We start from the raw sequence: 21,222 nt of genomic DNA on the forward strand, positions 1-21,222 counted from the left end.
GATCTATTGTTCAGGGTGATGGTGAAATAGATGGGGATATTATCAGTAGAATTCAAGTTGGATGGTTGAAGTGGAGGAATGCATCGGGCTTGTTACCTCAAACTTAAGGGAAAATTCTATAAGATGGTGGTGAGGCCTGCAATGCTTTATGGTGCCGAATGTTGGCCATTAAAAGAGAAGCATAATTCTTTGTTAAGTGTGGCAAAGATGAGGATGCTCAGGTGGATGAGTGGCTTTACCCTTAGAGATAGGATATGAAATTAGCATATACGTGAAAAGGTTGGAGTAGCTCCAGTAGAAGATAAGATTAGAGAGAGTCGCCTTAGATGGTTTGGTCATATAAAACGACGACCTTCCAATGACCGGTTAAGAGAGTAGAGGTATTAGATTTGACTTATGTTAAGAAAGGTAGAGGCAAACCTAAAAAAGACTTGGTTAAAAAATATTAGGAATGACCTTTCTTTATTAGATTTTAACGAGAATTTGACCTTTAATAGGACACAATGGAAAAAAAAATTCATATAGCCGACCCCACGTAGTGAGATAAAAGCTTGATGATGTTGTTGTTGTTGTTGTAAAAAGTATGCATTATAAAAGAAATATTTTGAGTAATTTGTATGAGTATAAAAGAAATGCATGATTTTTTTTTTTTTTGAAGTAAAGTGAATGCAATGTAAAAAAGTTGTGCCCAGAGTTGTTGGTGGTGGTCAACAGCCAGCAGCCGATGTTGGAGGGCAACAGTGGTGGAGGCAAAGTTGCCATTAGGTGAAGAAGACTGTCTGGCAGTGGTGGTTGGTGATGGCCTACGGCGATAGTGGTCGGCGGAGGCCGACAACAACAGCAATGGGTGGGATTGGCAGCCAGCGGCCATGGTAGTGCGCGATGGGCGTTGACGGCGACAATCGACAACGGGGTGGCAACGGAGATAGTGGCCATCAGCAGTGGTCAAGCAAGCTTTGGAGCAGTGTAAACTATTTCGCTTAAAATTGGACGATAACAACTTATCTCAAAAAAGAACTAGAATGATATACACTGTATTCGCTTTACCTTGGATTTATTTTTCATCCAACCAAACATCAATATTTTCAAAACCCCTACATTTATTATACTTTACACTCATTTTACTCCTAACCCCATAGAACCATAATTGAATTATTATCAAACTAAATAAGATCGAACACAAACAAGCTTTTTTGAGAGCTTCACAATCACCCAAATATATGATCAAGATCAACTAAACAAAACATTTAAAGTAGGACATTAAAGACACATAATCATACCCCAGTTCATCATTACTAAAACCATATGTTAAAGTAAATAATCCACTCTAATAACAAGCATAAAACCAAGAAGAAGAAAGTGGTAGAGATTTACAAAAAAAAAATTTCAAGGTTAACAGTACTGGACTGATTAATTATGTTAGATCAACTTATTTACTAATGTCATAATATTTCACCCAGATTTCGTTTATTTTCTTTAAAAAAAAAGCCTCATAAAGTTTACAAAGAAAAAGATTTGAGAAAATGGAATGCTGATTAACAAAAGTTTCTTCCAAATCAATGAAAAATTGCACAGGAATGAGAGCAGCGTACAGCCACAAGCAGCATACGGCAGCTCATTATATGTGATAAATGTCATCAATGGGCACCAGAACTTCCAAAAATAAAGATCTGAGGTAAAAGAAATTGGAGTTAGAATATGAATTTCAGGAGTTAAAATTTTGTGCAGAAAATGAACTATTTCAGAGGGAAAAAAGGTTGCTTATTGCAAATATTTTAAATTTATAATGCACCGACACTTCTCCTCAATGAGGTATGCAGTTTCAGACACATTAGACACAACACGCCTCCGACACGCCTCCGATACATATCAGAAATGCCAAAGATGTGTCTAATTAAAAAATATAAAAAATTGGACAAGTGTGTCCGACAAACGTAACTTAAATATTTTATTATTTTTTTAATAACTTCTTATATTATAAATTTTTATTTATTAAAAAATATATATTTTTTATTTCCTCTCAACAACCACAAATCGATTGCCCACACTCAATACTCCATTTTCCAAACATACCATTTTCATTTCTATCGAAACTATAGTTTCACAACGCCCAATGTCATTGCATCATCGACATCCGACGTCGTCACAACATGAATGTTTCAAAGCCATATGAAAATCAAAGTTTGACGCTGGCCCTTTCTACCCCCACAGTCACGTCCTCGCATCGACTCGACATCTCATCTTTGATCAACATCATCTCAACATAGACAACCGACACTGTCTCGACAATGATGCTCAATGGCCGACTCTTGATAGCATTATTTTCGTCTCCCCTCTCGACACTTCTAACACGACATCTTGGCAAAACTCTAGACATCCTAATAGTAATCATTTTAATCACAAATTCTAGTTAAATGATTTATTATTTTTCAATTACTCCTAATATTCTGCTTACTCAATTTCTATACACTATGTTAAGATATAAAATTATAATATTGTGTCTCATCCACGTTCGTGTCCTATTTAAGACTACAATTAAATTAGTCAAATAGTAAATTTAGTTATAATCACCTTTTTTTAGACAACAATCACAATACTATTTTACTACAATAAGAATCAACTTTTTATAACTAAATTTACTATTGTGTGAAAACTACAAATAAATTTATATTCAGCTTTTCTAGAAGGGAAAAAAATTGCAATAATCTTAAAATCTTTTAAAAAAATTTATTTACTCTACAACACTATTTTTAGATAGTTGTAGCCATCCCAAATGAACTCTAAATGACATACCAAAGGCAACATAGCTGATAATCTTTATTTTTTAAAAAATTTCAAAGGAATAGGAACAAACCATTTTATTGCATGCTCAACAAAGTATCACGCATGAGCTTCTCAGGGGCTGCACAGAAAGATAAATGAGTAATATCCAGAATTTGGTCAAGAGGGAACCATGGCAATCTTTGACAAGGCATCAGCTAAGATTTTACCTGGTAAACCAGTGAAAAGTTCAAACTGACCCATGGCTTGACGTATAAACATCTCCATTCCAGTAACAATGGTCACTCCAAGCTCTTCTGCTTCACGAAGAAGTCTGGTCACCACTGGGTTGTATATAGCATCAAAAACCAACGCGTATGATTTCAGAGCTTGCTGCAATTATATAAGCAAATAAGATTGAATACACATAAAAAAGTGCATGATATAAGCAAAACTTTCTTTTTGTTAGTAGGCCCAAAGAGAATAAAGAAAAATATGAAATAAAATAAAGGCACCAAAAAATAAGCCACATGCAGAATATAATTTTGTGGAATAGGTTTAGCACCCCATATAACGCTAAACGAGGATGAAAGAAAATTAAGGATCCATAAATCCCACAAAAAATTATTGGGATATGGCAAAACCATAAGTATTTACCATGGACTTGACCCTAGGGTTGCATGGTTAATCCATATGGGTTATTATGGTCCATTGCTTTGTTCTTTCAGCTACAAGCATAAAGGGGGAGACAGTCAAATCCCAACTACCCTCGACTCCAAGGATATAAAAATGAACAAAGAAAAATATGAAATAGAATAATGGCAGAGGACTTAGGCTTTGTTTGGGACGGCTTTCTTACTGTTTCTAAAAGCAGCTTTCTAGTGACTAAGGCTTCGTTTGGGACGGCTTTTTTATTGCTTTCTAAAACGGAGTTTTAATACAAAAATAAAAAAAATTTGTACTAAAACTCCGTTTTAGAAAGCAATAAAAAAGCCGTCCCAAACGAAGCCTAAAATTTAATTTTTGCACTAGAAAGCTGCTTTTAGAAGCAGTAAGAAAGTCATCCCAAACAAAGCCTTAAATAACAAAATGGCACCCTCCCTCCATTTCTTTGTTGATATAGTCACTGAACATATCTATCATAAATGCATGCTAAATTTCAATGTAAAAGCTCAAGATAATTTGCTACACTCAATATTTTTTATCTTCCTCAGAATGTAATAGCAGGTACCGTGCATCAACACTCACTAAATTACTTGTTAAAGAAGAAGAACACAAACCTTGGAGAGAGGGGTGTCATGAATGTTTGGGTGCATTCCTATTGATGTTGTATTTGCAAGAATCATCCCTTCCTCTGGATGGAAATTTTCTAAATCTGCAAGTGATATAGGCTGTCCTCCAACTAAGTTGGCAAGTTCTTTGGCTCGCTCTGGCAGTCAGCAGAAATAAAATGGTGTAATGACAAGAAAAAAGATGTATCATAAGGTCACTAAAAAAAAAATTGGCTTTACGTCGTTTTTATCAACTTAGTTATAGGTGGCCTCACAGGATGAGGATGTAAAATTCTCCTAACAATCACAAATAAACTGTTTAGATTATAATTATCACACGAGTAACTGTATAGTACACATGAAGTTCTAATAAGTGATGATCCCAAAATCACAATTTCTCCGATTAGTAATTTTCAAGTAAGAAAACAAAAAGAAGTCAACGGTGATGAGCTCTCCTATAGCTATACAAGTAGATTAATCAGTAATATTATATCAAATGTATGGTTAGAAACTTCAGATATATAAGCTTCTAAGTTATTAGCGACTATGAGGATTATATATAATTACATGAGCATAAATTCATAATCTGGTATCCTTCATAACACGAACCCACTAAAGGGAATTAAGTCATATATTTCCATTTTATCAACCAAAAATTAATGAATTTGATCAACAAGTTACTACTGCAACACAATACTCATCATAATCACACCATGAACCTTCTTCCATAATGCTAGCCTAACGATGAGGAAAAAGACTCCCTTGTTAGAATTGAGGTTCATAGTATTCCTTTACACATTAAGAATATGCAACAATTTGATGCAAATGTGAAAACTGTGCTGCACTGTAGAAAGGGAAAAGATAATGTTACCATATGTACGGTTTGCTATCACAACTCTTGCACCTTTTTCTTTAGCACCATAAGCAAGTGCTTTACCAGCACCACCAGCTCCTAAGACGACAAAAACCTTATCAGCCAGAGGAGAACCAGCCGAAACCTTCCCTGAAGAACCTGTTCAAAGGTCATAACAATATCTCAACTGATGTTAGATAGATAAATTTTCAAAACGATTTGCCACTTATGTGTTAGACAACAGCTTGGAAGTAACAGATTACGCCAAACACCTTGTAGTGTTGTTTCAATAGCAGAAATTGCACCAGTGTAGTCTGTGTTATAACCTATTAGTTTTCCATCTGATGGACGTTTTATCAATGTATTTACAGCCCCAATATACTGAAAAAGAAAATCAAGAACAAAAAAAATACATTAGATGCAGATGCATGTAGCAAGCTTTCTGATAGTTCTTGCAGAGCTTACCTTAGCAATTGGATCAACTTCATCAGAACATGCAAGGGCAGCCTCCTTATGAGGCATCGTAACACTGAAACTCAGATAAAAGAAGTGTTAAAAGTCCAATAACTTCAATGAAAATATAGTACCTTGACAAAAACCAACAAAGCATTCTTATTATTATTATTTTGCCAACAACTGACTTCTTAACTCTAATTCCACTCAAATTTAAACTCCACCAAATATAGCTTTACTCTCCTAATAGGAGAGCCCCACATCCACCAATGGAATCACAACAATAATTTAAAGCCTTCACAAGCAGCATCACCATTGTTGGTATCAGGGCTTTAGAGATTGGTGGACAGCACTTGCATTGTAAGGTGGACACCAAGGAAATGAGAAGCTTCTAAAGGCTTTTGCAAATAGTGGGGTTGAATTCTCAAGAGGTAATCTTTATAATTTTAGACTTTGTTTACTTTATTAGTATTTGATTTTTCATTGCAATCACATGTGGTAGATAGCTTGTTTAATGCAAAATCTTTTAAACTATTGCATTGTTTCCAACTAGCTGTCTCACGAATTAAGCCTAGTCATCAACGTTTGAACCTTTCAATCCTAATTGACTAGAGAGGATCCAAATCAGAAAGGGAGTGTTCCACTTAAAGAAAATAAACCTTTCCTTTGATTCCAATTAACATAGGAAAACTAATTTGAACACTTAAGGGTTTTGTCTTAAACTAGTTTAGTTATTGTGTTTGTTGTTTCTACTTGTGAATTTACATTGTGTGAAGGCTCAAAAAATATTTTCCAAAATCATTTATATTTCTTTTAATTAAATCAGCCAGTATTTTATATTGAAAATTTTATAAAAAATTTTATTCAAATTATAACATTAAGCATTCAATCATACCTCCAAAATCTTCAAGTAAGCAATAAGAGGATAGATGAATTAGAATTGCAAAACTAGCAAAATAATGAAAATTTTAAGAGACTCCAAGAGTTTATAGTCAACCTAATCACCCAAGTTCAAAACCCAAGTATTAGGATACAAATCCCACCATTAGCACCAAATCCTGTAAACACTGAAACAATTGGAGAAGACTTCATGAAAAATCCTAAGGAGCACACTCATCCTAAAAGATAACTCTATAGGAACAACCATAGGAATCAAGAAACCTTGAATCTATCAAGAAAGTTAAAGCAAATGCTCCTAACTATAACAAAGTCCATGACCCAAACAAAATCATTGAATGGCTTACCCAAATAGATGAGTTTTTTTAGGGCTACAAACGAACTGAGCCGAGCTGAGCTTCGGCATGTTCAAGCTCGAGCTCGTTTCCCAAGTCCGTCTTTGAGCTCGTTTAAAAATTCCCTGTTCGAGCTCAGTTCGTGTTCATGTTCAAGCTCGACTCAATTTAGGCTTGACGAGCCTATTAACAAGCCCCTATTCGAGTTCAATTCATTTTAGGCTTATCGAGACTATCAACGAGCTCGAGCCTATTAACAAAATTAAATTAAGTTTATTTTCTATCTACTGGGCTTGCCAACTTGTTCACCATAGCCTAAGGATTTCTTTGTAGGCACGACATGTTTGCAAGCCTTCAAACGAAAGCCCAATATCTTTCATTATATATGGAAAAATCAACTTCTCATTTACAATGTGGGGGACTAAACAAAAATGTTCTCTTTTTCCTGATGTCGTGATGCCTGAGCGAGAGCCTCGAGCAGGATCGGGAGCGAAGAGTAGGATCGAACAACGGAATCGAGAATTTAAAATTAAATTATTAAATATTTAATTTAGTAAAATTAATTTAATAATATTCGAGCTTAAAGCTCATTTGTTGAATATTGTAGGTCATGGGATTAAAATTTGACTAAAAATAAGATCATCATAACTAACTGAATTACAAAAGAAAATTAGTGGAGCTAAGCAAAGGAGTAGAAGAAATTTGTTTAAAGTGATTCTGTTGGGGAAGATGATGAGTAAACACCATAATGACAAAACAAAACAAGAAAGAAAAAGTAGCGGAAAAGTAAAGGATGTCAAGATTTAACGTGGAAAAACCCAAAATAGGAAAAACCACAGTGTCACACCACACCAAGAAATCCACAATGAAAATTGAGAGAAATAAGTACATATCTCTCTTCTCTCTTACTCTCTCATTCCTTCTTTTCTCACATGCATCGTTTTCAATGTCTACACACTCAAAATACAAGAGAAAACTAAGTAAAATAACCTCAAGAGACGCAACCCTTCAGAAAAACGAGAAAGAAAAATCGTCCAGTCCATCTCGCAGCACTACGGCACTGAAGCCTCTGTCTTGCATCCTTGCAGCACCGTATCTATACCGCTACGGCACTCTTCTCACCATCGTTTAGTGCTGGGGCGCTCAGGAACAGCGCCGATGTACTCAAGTACGCAGCGCCAGGGTGTTGTACTAGAACTCAAGCACGGGATAACCCCCCCCCCCCCCCCCCCCCCCCCCCCCCCCCTCCACGCACCTCCTAGAGAACACGACAAGCTTTAAGGTCCGAGACAACAGAATAATCAGATTGATCAACACAATCAAATTCCATACATACCAATCTCCCACTTGGAACTGACAGCAATCAATCCTTCTCCTAGTCTATAACACCAATCATAGTACTGGTAATGTGGCTCAACCCTGCTCCCATCCTCCATGAAAACCAACTGATGTTATTCAGTTTATCAACTGTCACCATATTCGTCAGCATGTCTGCAGGATTCCCGTTTGTGTATCTTCTCCAAAGATAACTAGTCATCTTCCAGAAGCGACCTGTGAAAAGATACCGAAGATGGATCTACTACGTCCTGGCATGAAATGTAACATTCTTGGCTAGATGTATAGCACTCATGTTGTAGCTATGTAGCTTCCCATTGTAGCTATGTAGCTTCCCATTCCTTTGTCCCTTGCAAAGTTTTGTCAAAAAACTTTGCAACCAAGTCATCTCTTTGCTAGCCTCAGTGATAGCAATGTACTTAGCTTCTGTGGTTGACAGCGCAATAATCTTCTGTAACTTGAAAACCCAACTGACTGCAGTCTTTCCCAAAATGAAGATATAACCTGTTATGTTTCTCATACCATCAAAATCTCCAACAAGATTAGAATCTACATAACCCTATAGATCAATCTCTGCACCACCAAAGCAAAGAGTTTTATCAACTGATCCTCTCATGTATCTGAGAATCCACTTAACTGCCACCCAATGAAGTTTGCATGTGTTACTCATAAATCTGCTGACAACTCCCACTGCATATACTATATCATATCTTGTACATATCATATCATGCATCAAACTTCCAACTACTTAAGCATATGGAGTCTTCCTCATCTGTTCTTCCTCTGCGTCAGAATTAAGTGATTATTCCTTGGATAACTGAAAGTGACTACCCAATGAAATGCAAATTAGCTTTGCCTCACTCATGTTGAATCTTTGAAGCACTTTTTCAACATATTCTGCCTGAGACAACTTCGTTATACCTGCACTTCTATCTCTACTGATTCTCATACCAAGAATTTTCTTTCATTGAGTTAGATATTTCATTTCAAACTCCTTTGATAACTATTCTTTCAGACATCTTATCTTCTTCATATTTGAACCTGCAACCAACAAAACATCTACATACAAAAGTATAATAATATAACAGCTAACAAAATGTTTGAAAAAACAATAGTGATATGCCTAGTATTTTGTATACCCATTATCTAGCATAAACTTGTCAAATCTTCAGTGACATTGTCTTAGTGCATGCTTTAGTCCATGTAAGCTACATACCAACTCTTCATTGCCAGTGACCACATATTCTTAAGGTTGCACCATGTACAACTCTTCATCAAGGTTACCATAAAGAAATGTTGTCTTTACATCCATCTGCTCTAGATGTAAATCCTCCACTACTAACATGCTCAGTACAACTCTGATTGTAGTCATCTTCACCACTTAAGAGAAAATTTCAATTAAGTTCACTTCTTCCTTCTATTGAAAACCTTTAACTACAAGCATGGTCTTGTAGTGCTTGCTACCATCAGGTTTTTCTTTCAGCATATAAACCCACTTGTTCTGCAGCGCTTTCTTTCCATCTGGTAGCTTTGTCAACTCCCAAGTCTGATTCAATTCAAGTGAATGCATCTCATCATCCATGGCTTTTTCCCACTTCTTTGAATTATCAACTTGAATGGCTTCATCATAGCACTCTGGTTCACCAATATATGTTAACAATAGATAATACAAGGAGAATACTTTATACTGGCCTTGAGATTATGCTAGATCTTCTAATTTCAGTAGCAGAAGTCTGAGATACTCTCTGTGCTTCATCAGCTTTGTCTTCTTGATCATCATAATCCTCTATCTCAACATACTTGGAAGAATTTTCAGGAGTCTCATTTATATTCTTATACATTTCACTTTCATTAAATTTGACATTCTTGCTCCTGATGAGCGTCTGTTTCTAATGATCCCGGAATTGGCAGTCAAATTCATTCGAGCCATATTCAATGAATGTATACTTGATAGATCTTGGATCAAGCTTACTCCTAGATCTTACATCAATATGAACATAGGATGAACAACCAAAAACATTGAGGTGGGATGAATTAACCTCATTTCCACTCCAACTTTCTCAGGTAACCCCTCATTCATAAGAACTGAAGAACCACGATTGATCAGATAAACTGCAGTATTCACTGCCTCTGCCAGAACTGTTTGGATAAAACCTCATGCTCCCAGCACGCTCAACGATAGTTATATTCATACGCTCTGCAACACCATTCTGTTGTGGTGCTCTTGGAAGATGATGAGTAAGCACCACAACAACGAAACAATCAAGAAAGTAAAAGCAACGAAAAAGTAAAGGATGTCAGGATTTAGGCTTCGTTTCGAACGGCTTTCTTTTTGCTTCTTAAAACAATTCTTTGATACAAAAATTAAAACTTTTGTACTAAAAGACTACTTTAAAAAGCAGTAAAAAAGCCATCCCAAACAAAGCCTTAATGTGAAAAAACCAAAAATAGGGAAAAAAAACTACATAGCCACACCACACCAAGAAATCAACTATGAAAATTAGGAGAAATAAGTACATATCTCTCTAACTCTCTCCTTGTTTCTCTTCTCACGTGCACCGTTTTCAATGTCTACACAATCAAAATACAAAAAAAAAGCTTAGTAAAATAACCCCAAGGGGTGCAACCATTCAGAAAAACAAGAACAAAAACCATCTAGTCCATCTCGCAGCGCTAATTTGGGGCACTGCAATGCTAAAGTCTTTGTCTTGCACAGCTATAGTGTCGTATCTATATCGCTACCGCTCTACTCTCTATCGTTCACCCGAACACAAGCAGAGGGGTAAACCCCCAGCACCGCCCTGCAAACACGACAAGCTTTCAGGTTTGAGACAACAGAATAATCAGATTGATCAACACAATCAAATTTCATACATAACAGATTCCACTTCTAAGTACCCATATTTCATATCATTTGTCATCTTCTTCAATTCGAACTGATAAAATTACTGTGAACAAATGACCATTTAGGATGGAGGGATATAAATCTTAAAACAAAGGCTATTGCAGTACTTCTTTGGAGAAAGAATTTAATGTGCAAATGAAAGAGCGACTAGATGAGAAAATAGCAAGGATGTTTTATTCAACTGACCTTCCTTTCAACCATGCAAGGAATCCTAATTACAAGAATGCATTTACTTTTTCTTGTAATAACAACTTGCAGGTTACATGCCACTAGGATATAATGTTATTAGAACAAAATTATTGCAAAGGGAGAGGACAAACATTGAGAAATTGTTTGAACCAACCAAAAGAGTTTGGAAAGAGAAAAGAGTTAATTTGGTTTATGATGGATGGATAGATCTACAAAGATCACTCATTAATTTCATTGTTGTAATAGAGAACTATGTTCATTAAAACTGTAAATTGTGAAAGACAATATAAAGATAAGTTCTTCATTTCTAATTTGATCAAAGAAGTAATCATGATGATTAAACCTTCAAATATCATTCAGGTCATTACTAATAATACACCAGTTTGTAGAGCTATAAACCTACTTGTGGATCAAGCATATCCTCATATTTTTTGGACATCATGTGTTGTGCATACTGTCAATCTTGGTATGAAGAACATTTGCATAGCTAAGAATATGAGGTATATGAAATCACTTATAATGAATGTTATTGGATCACAATGATTGCAGGAGATGCAGTTTTAATTATATTTCATTATGAATCACTCCATGAGACTCTAAGTTTAATGATTTCTTAAATTTAAGAATGCTTGTAGTAGTTGAAACTCATTTTGCCTCAATTATAATCATGCTGAGAAGATTAAAAAAATGTCCTTCAATCTATGGTGATAAGTGAAAAATGGTATTGTTATTGAAAAGATGATATTGAAAAAGGCAATGTATGTAAAAGAGAAAATATTAAATGATTATGGTAAGATGATATTGAGTATATCTTAAATTTTATAGATTCAATTTATAGTATGTTAAGAGTGACAACTACAAATAAGTCATGTTTATATCTCCTTTATGAGATGTGAGATTCTATGTTAGTGAAGGTTAAAGAAATAATATATAGACATGAAAGAAAGTCACATGATGAGGACTCAAATTTTTGGAGTGTTATATATACTATTATGGAAGATAGGCATACCAAAAATAATACACATCTATATTACTTGGCTCACTCACTAAATTCAAAATAAATTTCAACCTATCTTTCATAATTAATTCTCAATTTGTTGAATAATAATTAGCTAATTATATTTCAACTATTATATGAAGATATTCAAGTAAAGAATGGTTTCAAGAAGATCTTCAATATGTTTCTCCACAAAAATATTTAAAAATTTCGAATATAAGACAGGCATGCTTGAAGTGTTATTTCACAAATGAGGAAAGAAGAATGGTCAATATAGAACTTGCTAATTTTTTTGTTTATTTAGAAGACTTTGGTGACCAAAAATCTTTGCGTGATAAGGAGAGAATAAATCCAAAGATGTGATGATTGATTCATGAAGCTTTAGCATCTCTATTTCAAATAAACGCCATAAAACTTCTTAGTCATGCTTCATCCTCCACTTGTTGTAAGAAAAATTAAAGCACGTACTCCTTCATCCAATCAATGAAGAGGAATAAAATTACTCCATAACAAGCTGAACATTTAGTTTATGTGCATACAAATCTTCAGTTTCTATCAAGAAAGACTCCAACTTATATAAAAGGAGATAACAAAATGTGAAATGTTGTTGGAAATGGATTTGAGTTCCTTGATGATATGAGAATATTGGAGATGAATAATTTTTCGCTTACTGAGCCATAATTGGAAGCAATGATATTTATTGAAGATGATATTGAAGTCCAAAGATAAATCCCTAGAGAAGCTAACATATCATTCCTTCTACTGAATAGTTGAAACTTCATGTACTAGACTGTTTATGTTTATGTTTTTGATGTTATATTAGATATTTTATGCTTACTTTTAAATTTATGTTATAAACTACAAGACTAAATATGATGTTACTCTATTATTTATTGTTATTTTAAATATGATACTCTGATTGTTTTCTTAAATTTAATGCATGATTTATAAATTATAATATCGAGGTGCACCAAGGGCCCGTGCAAAATTAAAGTATCACATACATTTTATAATCTTAGCATAGAAATTTATGTTGTAAAATTCAAGTGAAGACTAATAAATGGTAGAAATAGAAAGGTGAAGAAAAAAGAACATTAAAAAGTTTCAATCAACTCTAGATGGACAAAACTAGGTTTTGATTCTTGACTTAAATTAATTAATTAAAACAATGCTAATTTTATATCAAACATCTTTAATCCAAACATGCACTCCAAAATTAATCCTTCATAACCCCAAAAAGTACTATCAATAATAAATAAATAGAACATAATATTATTTTAAAATTGTGCACCAAGGGCTTGAACAAAATTAAAGTAACGCATAAATTTCATAGTTGTCACATAGGAATTTATAGTGTAAAATGCAAGTGAAGGCATATAATTGTAGAAATAGAAAGGTGAAGAAAGAATAATATAAAAAAGTTTCAATCGACTCTAGATGGACAAAAATGGGTGTTGAATCTTTACTTAAATAAATTAATTAAAATCATGCCAATCTTATATCAAACATCTTAGATCCAAAACATGCACTTCAAAAGCATCCTTCATCTAGCCCCTTAACTGATGAAAACACTCATTATGCTATGTCTAGCCTCTAAAAAAAAATTTATTCATAAAAAAACTATTAAATCAATAAATAAATAAATAAAGAATAATGCAGGAACAAACGCTATGTGATATTGTTTTACAAATAAGATGTTAGGTGTATTATGCTATACTATGGAATATACAAGCAAGAGAGTTCTTAATCGCCTTCAAGCTCAGTTGTTGGGTCGAGCATTGGTGACCCATCCAGAGACAATATTCTTGAATTAACCTATGCCTCTTGTTTTATTGATTGAATGCATAACATTGTATTGAGCTCAAGATAACTCACTAATCGGAATTCTCCTAGCAATCAAAGACAAATTTTGAAACACAAAAACCATCATCATCATCATTAACATCATTCCAACTATTTATCTTATGGTTTATTTTTTAAGATAACTGTCAACAACACATCGACCCTCAGCTTACAAAAAAGTAAATTCACACTTTCAGCTTTTGGCAGGCATCTGTGTATTATGGTGGTATTTTTGTAAGTCTTTAGGAAACGGAATGACTAGGCATCTTCTAACAAGAAAAAGGAGGCATCCCTTTCTAGAAAATTTCATGTTTAAGTCATCAAATTTGAAACAATACAGAAAAATCCAAGCACGTAATGCATCTTACCATGAGTAGTCAACACAGGTTGATCAACAAATATATCAAAAGCTCCATGGTAAGAATTCTTAGCGCCATTTCAATTAGCAATTTATCAGCCTAATTGCCATAATCGGTAAAACTTTTGCACAACCAAGACTCTGGCAATAGTTGAAAAGAAACCTTCAAGAAGCATGTAAATGCCAACATGTTAAAGAAGAAGTAGACAGGAAAGCATTATTGTTTGGTTTTACGAAAGAAAACATCAATAATCAACAAGATGCCTTAGTTATTTATTAGATACAATAATTGCTGTTTATTGCATCAGTTAATGTATACTCTTAACATCATAAAGAAAAAGAAATGTTATGGAAATAAGTATAAGAGAAAATAAAATTAAGAAGCACTTTATATATGAAAAAAACAAACCATACCTAAATCCAGCAAAGTCGGGAGATGAATAGGTATGGAGAAAGCTAGCAAAGTCATCCACCAAGAGAGGTAAATATACTGCATCATAGCCAACTGATCTAAATGCAGCACCATGCAAAATGGGTCCTTTACTGTGGCCTACAGGCTTTCCGACAATTCCATATACCTTTGTATCGGCTCTTATCTGTTTAATATTGTAAATATCCAACAAGTCCGAGAGAGTAGGCTGACCAGGAGCTGACTCTTTTCCCACACTGAGAGTAGCAAAAGTAAGATATCCACCAAACTTCGGACAAAGTATCCGTGATATTAATCCTCTCTCTCCCATTACCAATCCAATCATTGGCACCTGCTGTTCCTATCCTTTAGTCAGATAGAAACTACTTAAATATGCATCATAACCTAGAATTCAAGTTCAGAAATGTAGATATAAGTTCTAAGCTAAGGAAGAAGTCTTTCAAAATATAGAGGCCAAAGCCTTTCAAACAAAAGAGGCCAAGATGTTAAACACATCGAGAAATGGGGCATACAATCAAAATCCATATGGAGCAATTATGCAAGCCACGTATCATAACCAACAACATGATTGGCATTGCATAATAAGAAACAAAAGGTCAGAATGCGGATATTCATTGATCGAATGGGTAAGAAGTTGGAGCAAAAGCACAGAAGAATTGTTGCAAAATCGTGTATTGCAAACAATTGCCATGCACCATCTTAGCTAGATTCAATATTGGCACACTAAACGTAAAATAAGCTCGCTCAAGAAAATGGTGTTAGGCACGAACCCAGCTTTTCAGGCTTAGAGCTCCATTTTCCTTGAGGTAGATTGATTTTTAATTAACCAGATTTTCCCTGATGTCCATATCAGGGTTTATTTAGATATGGGTTCTTACTTCCTATGAGCGCAAGCCCTCATAGTTAATTACACCTCCCACTTCCTAGAAGATAACTCTCGATCAAGGATGAATCACTTTAGCAAAGCTTTGGAATGTTAAGTTTTAGTCTCATTAATGGGAGGGGAAAGAGAGACTCGATCAAGATTCTATGGTTCCGTCATCCCGGACATATTATAGACCTCAATCTATCAACGCCAACAAACCATTGGTTTCAACATCCAGGAAATCTGATTAGCAACCATAAGTTACCTCCTCTCCGGGATCACGAGTAGGCTGAGGTGATTTATTATTAATTTTGGTTTGTTATGGTTTAAGTTTTGGGGCTTATATATGTTAGAATGACCTGACCGTTAGTTTATGTAGTTTGGGGCTTATTACTCCACTTAGGAGTTACCCAATAATTTAGTTTAGGATGGGGCTTATGACTCCGCTTAGGAGCATGGTTTAAAATTGCGCAATATGAGGCTCGCCTTGAGGCCCGCCTTTGCGCAATTCCAGTAAAAAACGCCTCGATGCTTACGCCTCGAGTTTTTTTATGAGCTTGCCGCCTCAAATTGGTTGAGGCCCGCCTCGCCTCACTAGCATGAGGCTTACGCCTCATGCTATATATATTAAAACTTACATAAATCTTGAAGTAAATGCTCGACATTGGACTCTATAGGAGAGGAGGAAGGGGAGAGAGCAGATCATCATAATGATGATTCAAATTAAGAACCCCTTAGTGATGACAGTGCTGATGACTTATGAGTTCTTATGTGATATGTCATTGCTATTTATTTTTGGAAATTAAAATTATATTTTAATGAAAAGAATACTGTGATTTGAGATAGATAGAATTTTGAGTTGAACTATATTTCATGTTGTCTTATTATTGGGATATTTTGATTTCACTTCATATCTTAAGCTTTTTTATGTTTTATATTATTCACTCATTAGTATATAAAAATTTATTATTTTATGTTTACGCAATCTTTTGATTTTGAGGCTTACGCCTCAAAACGCCTTGAGGCTTACGCCTCGCCTCACGAATGAAAAACGCCTCAATACCCGAATACCCAATTTTAAACATTGCTTAGGAGTTCCCCGGTAGTTTGAGTTGGAATGGGGCATATGGTTCGGCTTAGGAGTTGTCCGTTAGATTTGTTTAGGATGGGGCTTATGGTTTATCTTAGGAGTTGCCTGATAATTTAGTTTAGGTTGAGGCTTACGGCTTTGCTTAGTAGTTGCCCGTTAGATTTGTTTAGGATGAGGCTTACGGCTACACTTAGGAGTTGCCCGATAGTTTTAATTTGGGATGGGACTTATGGTTTCACTTAAAAATTGCCAATCTATTGGATTTAAAATAGGACTTACTGCTTCATTTAGAAGTTGTCTATATATTGGACTTGAAATAGGGCTTACTGCTTCATTTAGAAGTTGCAAGTAGATTGGATTTAGTTTGGGATCGAACTTATTGCTTCACCTAGAAGTCACTTAATCTGACTTAAAATTTGTTACTTCATTTAAAAACTTTCCCGACAAATTGGTTAAAGTAGGTCTTACTATTTCTTTTAGAAGTTGCATGATAACTTAGGATTAGTTTGAACATGATTTAGGGTTACTTCACTTAAAAGTCCCCCTAATGAATTGATTAAAAATAGGTCTTACCGCTTCTATTTAAAAGTAGTTTGTTAGATTTATTGGTTGAACTTAGAAATAATTACTTTGGTTTCACTCTCTTCTTAATTCAGCAACTTTCTTTTCGTTCCAATACTGCTATTTTTTGGTGCATCACTAGAATTTGCTTTAGCATATTATGCCGCATCTATATTTGCATTTTTATTTGCTTGCATGTATTGGAGCCCGCACTAGTTGGAGTTTGTTTTTAATTTTGTTTGGGATTTGAGTTTGTTTTGTAAAACCTGAAATTTGTTGTTTGTGCGTCGCACGCATTTCGATGCGCCGTAACGAACTTAGGCGAAATTTCAGTACCGTCGGAATTCGGCGAAATAAATTTTATTAAATTCATCACGAAATTTCAATCGAAACGATATAAAGAACCTATACTTAATTCCGCACGGATTTGAAATTAAAAATCGCCGAAGATGTTTAAGTAAAATTAGTCATCTTATGCCCATCCTGCTCTCATGAGCCCTTAAGGAAAATTGATTTGCAAGGGTACAAGTGTAATAAGCCACTTAAGAGAAATCCTTTAAGCCCTCATCCTCCTAGGGACCGATCCATTCAGTCCCTCTTGTTTCTTCGGCCGCACGCGAGAGAGAGGGAGGAGAGGCGACAGGAGGGCTCGGCGGGCGGTGAACGGCGGCAGTTTCCGGTGAGCTTTTAGAGGAAAGAGGAAAAGGAAGCTTAGGGAAGAAAGAGGTAAGTGTTAAACTTAATGAATCTTGTTTTATTCATGAGATTTTCTTGAAGTAAAATTTAGGGTTTTGACTTTTTTTTATGGGGCTTTCATAGGAAAGTATTAGGGATAGTTTGTGTGCATATTCCTAAGTAAGAAAAGGAATGTTTATTAAGAAAAATTTTAGTTTCAAAACTTAGGGTTTCATGAAACTTTTACTTTAGATGAGGATTGGTGTTACGAATGATTTAGAAGCATAATTGAAATAAGATTTCAATTTTTCCTTAAAAAATTTGTAGAATTTTAAAATAGGGCTTTTCCAAAAATTAGGATTTTGATCTTGCATGCTCATAAATGTTGTTCCTAATGGTTTAGGGAGGCCTCTAATGAAAAGAAAATGAAATTTTGATAAAAAAAATTATTTTTCCCTAATTTATTAATTAATTTAATACAAAAATAATTTATATAATTATTTATTAGATGAAGGGAATATTTTTGTATGCTTAGGAGATGAAAATAATAAATTTTGAAATTCTAAAGTTTAGGATTTTTGATAAATCCGAAAATAATATGAAAATAACTTTTTAAATTTAATGAAATTAGTATAATCTTAGGGTTCCAAAATTTGGTTTAAAGTGCACCTAAAGTGCAACTAAAGGGCACCTAAAGTGCACCTAAAGTGCAACTAAAGTGGCACCTAAAGTGCAACTAAAGTGCACCTAAAGGGCAACCAAAGGGCACTTAAAGAGCAGCTAAAACGCAGCTATGTCATCAAAAGCATATTTCATTAGGGCTAAAAATGATGACTAATATGAAAAGTGAAATAAAGCCTTAAGATTTGGGTATATGGGTGTGAGCTAGTGAGCTTAAGAGGGGATTTGTGTAATATAGATGTTTATTTTTGGAAAGAAATTTATATTGTATTGCTTTCTTTAGGTTTTGGAAAGACGAGGTTCAAGTAGAGAGGTGAAGTGGATGTTTGCATAGTACTTTTGAGGTAGGATCCTTTTTTCTTACATGACCACATGTTCATTTACCTTATGTTTACTTCATATTTAAGATACCATGTTTACTTCATGTTTAAGATACCATGTTTACTTCATGTTTAAGATACATGTCCATGTTCAAGATACATGTCAAACATTTACTTTATGTTTACTTCATGTTAAAGATACATGTCAAACATTTACTTCATGTTTGAGATATATCAAGTTCTATGGAAAGAATTTATACTTCTATGAAAAGAACATGAAAATGCTTGTGCATGATGCTTGCGGAGTACCAAATATGGTGCAAAAGCACAAATATGGCTCTATGAGCAATACGAGAACAATATGGCCCTTTGCGGCAAAAAAGGAAAAGAAATAAATGGCCAAAAAGATGTTTGTGTACCTGATCAGTACACCCCTGGTACTCCGGTACGGTTGTATACGAAAAAGTATAAATAAGTATATGATATGACATTCATTATATGATATAGATAAGACATATGCATACAACATACATAAAACATTTAACATTCTTAAGATATGAAAGTTAGCATAAGTAGGAAAAGAAATCAAGGCATGTTCCTTTTAGCTTAAAATATAAATTTTCATTTTAATGACATGTGAGCATGTTAGGATTAGAGATTCCTATTGAGCGTTAGCTGATTCCCTCGTGTTGGGATACTTTTCAGGAGAACCTTCTCATAAATGATGGTGGAACACCCAAGGTTCACATACAGTCATCGTGTACCGGCTGACAGGTTCTTCTGTTATTTTCCTAGTTGAAGTTGATTTCATTTTGGGTGGTTTTAGCATGACATGAATAGTTTAATTTTGTAACCACCTTGTTCCAATTGATATTAACATTAAATTATCCAACATAGATAACAAGAGATGTATGAAAGAAATCACTTACAAAAGAGAATTATTCTGACCTAAAATCCTTCTTCGTTCTTTCCCAAATTTCTTTCTCTCCGCTTTCAAATGTCTTCCTTTGCCTTTAATGAAACACTCTTGCTATTTAAAGGAAGAATTAGGAAAGGATTAATACATAAACGGAGAGAGAAGAAATAAACCTTCTCTCTTTCTTCTTCTCAGCCGTCCCCTTTCAACAGGAACTTTCCCTCTTGATATTTCTTCTACCGGAGAGAGCGAACCAACAAAATCCTGTGAAATGAGTCGTTACTTTTCATCCTTATTCACGAAAATCCAATCGACATAAAATTTTAAGCCGTTCGGGAGGGGATTTGCAAGCGGGCGGCACGCGTGCGGTCCGCCTGGGCCGCGATCTCCCTCCCGCGAGCCTCTGTTTAATGGGAGGGGCCGGTTCAATTGAACCAGTTGAACCGGTCTTTACATCTATTTTGAAAAGAAGCGCCATGGGACCATGAAATAACAATATGCCAATTTATAAAATCGTGACAGTTTTTTAGCCATCCAGGCTCTCAATGATATCCACTCACACACAAAAACTACACCGAAGTTAAAAACAAGCCAGATTTGGATGAAACTTCTGTTTTAAAAAACAAGAAAGTCTACTATGAAGTCTTGCATAGAAAGATCGGCTAAAGATGGGGCATTTACAGCATTCATCAAAATCAATTTTAGATTATTTCAAGAATATTTAACTCTTGAATTATTTTTGATATAGTTCAGTTTTACTGCATTTACTTGATAGGATAATCACTATTTTTAAGTAAATGATAGAATTTTTAACCTTCATCTAGATATGAAACAAATTAATTTGATTTTCTCTTGCAACCTTATTGCTCTCTCTCTATTGCTTACTGTATATTTTGGAATATTTTATGAACAAAGTAGCTATTTTATCACTAATTTTTGCAAGTATATAACTTTAGATATAAAAAAATTGATTACATTCACATCAGCGTTTAGAATTATCCAAATTAGTTGCATGCATCACATATTTGCCTTGCATGTTCTTCATATATTGCATATTCAATTATATTTATTCATGATAATTACACTAGGGGATGTATATGAGAATCTGGTCCAAACTTTTAAACAATTGAGCCAATGGTTCAAATTTTATAAAATCATATTTAAACTTAATATACAAGAGTATACACTACAACAAGAACTTCAAGCCTTTATCCCACTATATGGAGTCGGCTACATGAATCCTTTTTCTCCATTGTGCTCTGTTAAAAGTTAAATTCTCATTTAAATCTAATAAAGAAATGTCATTTATAATATTTTCTAACCAAGTCTACTTAGTTCTACTTCTCCCTTTCTTAAGTCAAATCTAATAAATCAAATTTCCTAATCAGGTCATCAGAAGGCTGCCGTTTTATATGACCAAATCATCTAAGGCTACTCGCTCTAATCTTATCTTCCACCAGAGCTACTCCAACATTTTCACGTATATGCT

General features: G+C 34.5%; 1 protein-coding gene across 3 annotated transcripts in view; it reads right to left on the bottom strand.

The window, feature by feature from the left end:
- Nucleotides 1-1,410: 1,410 nt before the first annotated feature.
- Nucleotides 1,411-21,222, bottom strand: part of LOC110097990 (bifunctional 3-dehydroquinate dehydratase/shikimate dehydrogenase, chloroplastic) — a 35,021-nt gene continuing 15,209 nt past the window's right edge. The window contains exons 4-11 of one of the 3 annotated variants that reach the window (XM_020824679.2): nucleotides 14,610-14,965; nucleotides 5,350-5,413; nucleotides 5,157-5,265; nucleotides 4,903-5,043; nucleotides 4,041-4,189; nucleotides 2,991-3,153; nucleotides 2,855-2,902; nucleotides 1,411-1,670 (exon numbers count right to left, since the gene is read on the bottom strand). In XM_020824679.2, the coding sequence (XP_020680338.1) occupies nucleotides 2,859-2,902; nucleotides 2,991-3,153; nucleotides 4,041-4,189; nucleotides 4,903-5,043; nucleotides 5,157-5,265; nucleotides 5,350-5,413; nucleotides 14,610-14,965 (1,026 nt within the window). In that variant the 3' untranslated portion in view covers nucleotides 1,411-1,670; nucleotides 2,855-2,858. The remainder of the gene's footprint in view (nucleotides 1,671-2,854; nucleotides 2,903-2,990; nucleotides 3,154-4,040; nucleotides 4,190-4,902; nucleotides 5,044-5,156; nucleotides 5,266-5,349; nucleotides 5,414-14,609; nucleotides 14,966-21,222) is intronic. The other 2 variants (XM_020824680.2, XM_020824681.2) reach the window with 2 other exon arrangements.

The sequence above is a fragment of the Dendrobium catenatum genome, unplaced genomic scaffold (assembly GCF_001605985.2).
Source record: "Dendrobium catenatum unplaced genomic scaffold, ASM160598v2 fragScaff_scaffold_1086, whole genome shotgun sequence".
Lineage (NCBI taxonomy): Eukaryota > Viridiplantae > Streptophyta > Magnoliopsida > Asparagales > Orchidaceae > Dendrobium > Dendrobium catenatum.